Below are 7,854 nucleotides of genomic sequence, written 5' to 3' on the forward strand. Positions count from 1 at the left end.
TCACCACCCCTTCCCATGTGCTCCCAACACCTCTTTATTTTCTTTTTATTCCAAAAATACTCTACACCTTCCCATAATCTCTATTAAGAACATAATTATAAAATTTGTTCTCTTAATTATATTTTTCATACTCATATTAGTTAACACTTATTAAGGTTTTACTGTTAAAGAATCCACCATAAAAAGGTTGTATAAAAAAGTTCCAGAGGAGCATGTTGCATAACATTGGGTTTGGAGATATTTCCAAAGTCCTTAACTACTTTAAAAACACTTATTAAGGTTTGGAGATACCTTCGTATCAAGCGGCCATGGTAATGCTGCAACACATGCGGCCTCCGAGCACTACGTGTCGGCGTCGTACATGCTTGTCCATCACCACCAGTACACGTCGTCGCACATCCCGCACCACAGCATCAGAACGGATCCAGCGATGAGAACAAAACCGTCCGGATCGACGATTTGTATCAGAGGGTTACAAATTTGTGGAGTTCTATTCACATGCTATTGAGAAAGTTTTGCAAAACTCGATATCCGTGCACGAATGTTGCTATCAGTGCACGGATGTTGACATCTGTTAATTGAAGGGCAAAAATGAAATAGAGAGGTGCAACAAGCGGTGTGTGGTGATGGAGGGAGTAACTCCCAATATAAACTTGATCTTATTCAATTGAATAAGGTAAACCCCGCCCATATACTTTTTCACAATAGTAAAATCTTATTCTTTATAATTTAATAATAAATTTGATTAATGTATCATTTTCCAATATACTGTGTCGTTGGTTTGAATTTAGACTGATATAATTCACAAGTTGTCTAAATATTAAATTTAGATTTTTGTGACTCGTCCATTAAATTTATATTTCGTTCTAAGTTTAGCCTTAGAACAAAAATTGAATTCATCCATATGGGTATTTTTATGTTGTTTGCCTTGAAAGCTTCAGCATAAGGATTTTTTTTGGAAGCTTTGGCTTACAACTAATAGTGAATGATTCATAATGCGAATTTTTGTTAGTTCTTTTCCGTCTAGTTTTTCTCTAAATTCTTGGGGTTTTACCAATTTAGTCCAACTTGTCAGATCCGAAGGGGAAATCATGGAAGGAACAATACCTATTTGGAGAAATTGGCTAGCGAACATCGAATGATGATTTAGAAGATGCAAGATAACTTCCAAAAAATTAAAGAATTGTTGTGTCAAGAAGAGAGAAAGAAGTTATGAAAGAAGTGAGAACTCCGTTAATGGGAAAAGGAAAAGATAAAGAATGGTGTCCATCTGATGAAGAAGTACAAAGGTGTATCCTAGGTTTGAAACAAGAGGGAAAATATACCTGCACAAACTTTTTGATGCTCAAATTAATAAAATACTTGCAATCTTGTGAATAAGAGAGAATAAGTATAAGAGTGAAGTATTTCCTAAGGAATACCGATTGTATTTATATGATTTTTTGGATCTTTGACCTATGTTATGATATCAAATAATATCATTAAAATAACATTTATCACAAATAGATAATAATAACATTGTGATATCTTACCATAAATAATAACAACAAAATTAAACTGGAGAGATTGTTTACTATTGTCGTTAATATGTGAATATAACCCTAATAGATGTATTTTGGCTGTGATTGATCTCTTGGTCGAGTTGTGGCCAACTTGTAGAGTTTGTAGGTAGATCAACTGGTTGGTCGGGTTGTTCGAGTTGTTCGAGTGTTGTTGCCTAAATGTAGTCTTTGTTTTGTATTGTCGACTTGGGTCGACTTAGTGCTACCAACTTCGGCAGACTCTGTTGGGTGCTGCCACTTAGGAATGTTTCTTTGGGTGCTACCAGCTTGGGCAGGCTTTGTTCGATTTATCGAGTTAATGATAACTTTATTGGTGACTATTAAGTATTAATGAGGGGGTTTCTGAAATGTCATAATGATTGTCTTGCAGTGTGAAACATCTTTTTACATTGAATGATTTTGGTCGAGGTTGACGTAGTTACATCACAACGGTTGAGCTAGGAGAACAAACGCTAAATGTTATGCTCTAAAACAAAACATGCTTGACAAAAGGTTGCTTCATTTTAAACTTGCTTTTATAACTAATTTCATTCTTCATCCTTATTACACTTCAAGCATCCTTTTCAAGCATTCTTTACTCCATTTTTCGAGCGTTATTCGCGCTTGTCTTGAGTTTGTGAGTTTGTGTCTTCTTGTCTTCTCTTTGAGTCTGCTTGCTGTCATAGACATGTCTTCTTATTCTTCTCCTGATATCGATTATGGTTGTCGCCACTCCTTGCTGACTAGGAAAACTACTCCCATGAGTGAAGGTTCTTCTTCCTTTTCTTTTAACGAAAGGGTTTTCTTACTAGAGCCTTTCATTTTCGCTCCTCCTTTAGTGGTTTCTTTTAAGGGTCATTTTTTAGGCTCCCTAAATGAAAAAGAAAAAGAAATAGGTGGTGCGAGGTAAGAAGTCTAGGCTACCTGTGGTGCTTGTTGAGCCACCTGCTTTAGCAACCAAAATGTATGAGCAGTTTTCTCTTATTATGGACCCTAGATGCACCTGGATATAGGACAAGGTGACCTTCTACGTCTCTGAACTCCTTACAAATGTGAGTGTAGTCAAACTGATAACTACTTTCACTGAGAGACTCATCGTCCTTCCTTATTCTTCTAACGACAGGGTGTTTTTCCGTCTTGGTGAGAAGGAAGACAACTTCATTTTTGCGTACGAGTATTTTAGTATTTCCTTTCCTTTATTGAATTTGAGAGTGATAGTTGTTCATTCTTTTTGTAGGCCCCAACCAGTTTCATCCCAACAATCAAGATTTTGTAAAGTCTTTCCAAATCGTATGTGATCAACTTAATTTGACCCTCATTTTCCATATGTTTATGTTTTTTTTATCAAATAAAGCATGAGACCTTTTGTAGACCCCAACCAGTTTCATCCCAGCACTCAGGGTTTTGTTAAGTCTTTCCAAATCGTATGTGATCAACTCAATTTGAGTCTCATTTCCCGTATGTTTGTGTTTTTTTATCAAATAAAGCATGGGACCAAGGTCGGCTGGGTATCTATAAATGGTTTGGAATTATAACACTGTTAGCTTAATAACAGAAAAGTAAGGAATCAAACTAAACCAATTAAAAATAAATTAACTAATTTGAAGTTCATAAATAAGCGAAGGAACAAAAATACTAATCCAACCATAAATAAAAGAACTGAAAAAGTAATTTAAACTTTCAATTTTAACTCTTAACAGACTATTTACACTTACACTATTAGTGTGGAGCAAGAAAAGCCTTATTTTTAATTAAACAAACATGTTCGACAAACATTAACTAGCAACAGACCTTACGTACATCACTGTCCACTAGAAAAGAAAATGATTGTTTTTTTTTCTAATAGAACAGAACCATTTAATTTTCTTTGAAAGTGCCTGAAAGATATTGATTGAGGTTATGTTTGAATCATTAAAATTGTGAGCACAACTATAGTCCTACGTAGAAGAATATACAATAGTATCGCTTTAAAACCCATGATTTTAAAAAATACCATGTTTTTTTTAATTATTTGATTAATTCCTATAAATAAAACATCAGCTATTAGTTAGATATGTTGTGCAAATCTTTATTCAAAATCACAACTATCACATGTCTTAATCATAGTTTCGATCATCTTAATCATGAGGCCAAGTTTTACAAAAGATGTTTTTTTTTTTCTGGTTTCTGTAAGTCTTCAACATGAGAATTTATGTACACCTGCTAATAGTTCCGTCTCACCTTTCAATAGCATAAAATCCAACGATAAGTGAAACTGTTGCTCAGCAGCCACCATCTGCAGGTTCAATGGAACTGAGCAACCCATTGCCTCTTAGCTGCATGCAATGATCTTCAGCATCAGATTGTGCACAGATAATCACTACTGACAATCCATTGTAATGCGCTTCTTGCATGATATTAACTGCATTATCAAGGGTCATTCCGGGGATGACCTTCATCAGTACTTGAACAACATATTCCCGTTTATTAAAGTTGTCGTTGTGCAATATTACACGATATGGTGGTGCTGTTTTCCGTGATTTCCTGCACATCTTAGAAAAACCAGAATCAAATATGTTCTTACATTTTATTCTGCAAGGAAAGAAATAGTTACATGTCTATACATGATATCACAGAAAATTCAGCAAAACACATGAATGAACAACTCAGCATCTAAGGCACTATAATTGGGTGCCTAGTTCCTTTTTTAGGGAGCAGGTTACGGCATAAACATAGGTTCATATTTCAAAATGACATTATTTTTGAAGAAAATGAGGAAAATACTAGTTTAATGCGAATCTGCGAATCTATTACCATTGTTCTTACCCAAGATCTTTCACCTGTTTTAGACTGGCTTTTAATGAAAATGACAACCCCTTTGAAAAATGAATCCCTTATTACTAACAAAAGGATCCTATGAAAAAATTATCACTTTCTCATTGATTATTGGTAAACTAACTTCAAATATTACAACTTATATTTTCACTTATTGAAATGAAAATTTCCTTATTAACTCATGCAGAAAAATAAAGTCGCAAAACAAAATTTGTCCAACTAGAAAATCTTAATTTGAAGTAGACAAAACTCCTGCTTACTTCAAATCAAATTCAGACTCACGGCCAGGGGCGACTTTCTCAATAACTGGCTTTTCAAGCAACCCTCCTCCTTTACCAGGTACTGCTGCCAATACAGCCACGGGTATGCAAATATTGGAGTATGGTCCTTTACAAAATGAAGGTGTGTCCCCTGTAATGCAAATCTTCAATATGTACAGTTGAAGCCCTTAACCATATAAATAGGATAGGATACAACATTGTTTCATTGATACAACAAAGTAGATAACGAAACAAATGAGATATAGTATGGGTTATAAAGAAAATAAAAAGCTCTTGAGACTTGAATATTTATTAGGCATAGATTCTAAAGGCATCACAAAATATGCTTAAATAAGAAAAACTACATGATCTTCCATACATAGGGAGAGGGAGACACATTTAACATAAACATTGAATTTAGCAAAAGAAATGAAAACAAAGACTCTGGATAAAAAAGTGCAGGTATTAAATCTTCCAACTATTCTCAAATTTTTGCAAAACGTACCAACGAATAATTTTCTGGATCTAAGAATTAATATGTTAACTGCATGAGTTGAAAGTATTTGATAGGCAAGAATGGTAGTCAGTATGGTGACAATTGAACGTTTGAGTTCAACATATTACACAAAATTCTTAAAAGACTTGAGCCGATGCCAATCGGGTAACTTGTAGGCAGATTTAACAATTCCTATTAATCAACTTATCTCTAAAAACATATCATGAGATAGGAATTTATAAAATGACCAGTGTTTCAGGAACAATTTTATACTTCTGTTACGTTTCTTGATAGAAGAAACATAGTAATTGCAACTCACACAAACTAATTCACTGAAAAGACCTCGTGTTATTGATTTAGGATGGCAAAACAACATGTACAATGCCAAGGGACAATGTATCTCTCCTTACACCACTCTAACAATCCTCTCTACTCTCTCAAACAGAACAAAAACATGACCCAGGACAGAGGAACCCCCACCTATATATAGTCTTCCTATAGAAAAGACTAACTACTCAAAACCGCCCAACCACTAACTTCTTCTCATATTTTCTTCTCACATAAACATTCCATTTCCAAACAACTTCACACATAAAAATATGTGAAGATCAACATGAATGAATTAGGTAAGTAAAACAAGATTATTGCATGATAAACAAAATTTGTTAAACAAACAAATAAAATGATGTTAGTCACTAAAAGTAGTTCATGGAGACTACTACTAATACTTAGTTCGGGTGTTTTATTTTTCCCTTCAGACCATGATCAATACATATAAGATGGGAAGGAGAGAATTGAAACCAAACATGCCAACACCAGTGTAGAATATGCAGAGCTAGTTTAATAACATTACATAAGTTTCAAAGAATTCAATCCCTACAAAATCTACTATTTGATCAATGTCACTCTCTCTTTGAACTCACATATCCAAGACTCAAATTTAAGTAATGATATTTACTATCTTCTAATGATATGTTCTTCCAAATTGCGATTGACAAACATACAAAGTGACAAATCTTTAGTCCGGATAACATTGTCACCAAGCCTTCATATACTCATAACCTGGCTGAATAATAGAGTTTTATAAAGGTGAACAAACCAGGTGTCATAGTCATTCCTCCTTTCTACAAAGGAAAGAACGCATAGAACATCATATCCAAAAAAAATTAGAAAACCAATGTCAATGAATTTATATAAACAATAACAATAACATCATTCTTTTGCTTGGAAGAGTTTATCTGGGTGAAACCTCATAACTTCATGCACTCCTCATAACATCAACTTATGATTACACATCAATTTGTTTTTCATAAATATACCTAATATTTGAGACTATATAGAACCACATAGACTATATTTTAGTTCCCTCAATACAAAGATATTTTCCATTCTAGTGCAACTGTTAAGACAATCGGTCACGTTATAAGTTTGCTCGGTTAGAAATAGTTAGCACAATCGTAATTTTATGAATATCCAATCACCAAAGCTTTATCCCTGAATTTCAGCTTCAGAACTACTTCCAATTACTACCGCATTCACATTAGCCAACATATTCAACTAACAAAAAAGTTTCTTTCTAGAAAATGAAAATTCCACATAATAATAAACAAATCCCAAAATCCTTGAGCAACAGAAACTCGAGAACACTCAAAATATTTTGGAAAAAAAAGGAAAACAATACACATGAAACCACAGAGTCGAAGTGCCAAGAAATCGAAATCAGAAGAAAGAAGATGAACCTGGTTTGAAGACATGATTGGGAGAGAGAATTCTCCCGCAAATCGCACTCTTCATGTTGATTGTTCGAGTTCTTTGATCTTTCTTTTTTTTTTTTTTTTTTCTTTTTGTTGGTTTTCTCATTGCAATAAATAAATGAAACATCAATAAAATAAAATAGAAAATTAGGATTGAAAATTGGTGGACCGAGAAAATGACACGTGTATCTTTGACACTCGATTCCGACAAGCAGAGTTCCTCTCATCGACATTTAATTTGGAAACATTGTTTCAATTAGGAGATTTCAATCATTTGTTTGAATTAAAAGATGAATTTGAAAGTCGACAAAAATAAATTTAAAGAGAAAAATAGGTTAAAAGTAAGATTATTTGGATAACAAAGAAAAATATAAGAAAATAAGAAAAAAATGGTTAAAGTTTATGAATAATGTGATTGATAAGAATGTTAAAAAGTTGTTTTGATAGAAAAAATATAGAAATCATTAAAGTGTTTTGAGAATAAATATAGAAATCATCAAAATTTTAAAGTTTATGAATAATGTGATTGATAAGAATATTAAAACAAATGTTTGGGAAAATATTATTACTATTATTTAAAGTATTATTAATACTTTTAGTATTATTATTATTATTTAAATTATTAATATTTCAATTATCATTATTATTATTCTCTTTCTCTTAATTTTGCCTAAACAAAAGCAAAGATATATTATTGTGCCGAACAAAAGAAAATAATAATAAGAGAAGACCATAAAATTCACCATGAAACCTCATCATCATTTTACCTTCTTTTTCATTCTATCATCATTGTTTCTACCCAAAAAATACTACTACAACCCAATTCCACACTTTCAATTAAACAAGGAGAATTCTCCCTTGGACCTATGTTACTAGAGTTCCTACCTCCAAACAAACTTTATTGAAAAATAAAAACATAAAATTACTAGGTTATATCAGACATCTCTCGATGTTAATCACAATGTTAATCATTCTCTTTAGTGTTGTCT

General features: G+C 32.9%; 1 protein-coding gene across 1 annotated transcript; it reads right to left on the reverse strand.

The window, feature by feature from the left end:
* Positions 1-3,584: 3,584 nt before the first annotated feature.
* Positions 3,585-7,000, reverse strand: LOC148202865 (ATP-dependent Clp protease adapter protein CLPS1, chloroplastic-like). Its single transcript, XM_088111148.1, has 3 exons — positions 6,851-7,000; positions 4,616-4,766; positions 3,585-4,064 (listed from the first exon to the last, which is right to left on the reverse strand). The coding sequence occupies exons 1-3, from the start codon at positions 6,990-6,992 to the stop codon at positions 3,803-3,805; spliced, it is 555 nt and encodes a 184-aa protein (XP_087967274.1). The 5' UTR covers positions 6,993-7,000; the 3' UTR covers positions 3,585-3,802.
* Between the last annotated feature and the right edge of the window lie 854 nt (positions 7,001-7,854).

The sequence above is a fragment of the Vigna umbellata genome, chromosome 3 (genome assembly GCF_029865625.1).
Source record: "Vigna umbellata cultivar VRB3 chromosome 3, Vumbellata_1.0, whole genome shotgun sequence".
NCBI classification, from domain to species: Eukaryota; Viridiplantae; Streptophyta; class Magnoliopsida; order Fabales; family Fabaceae; genus Vigna; species Vigna umbellata.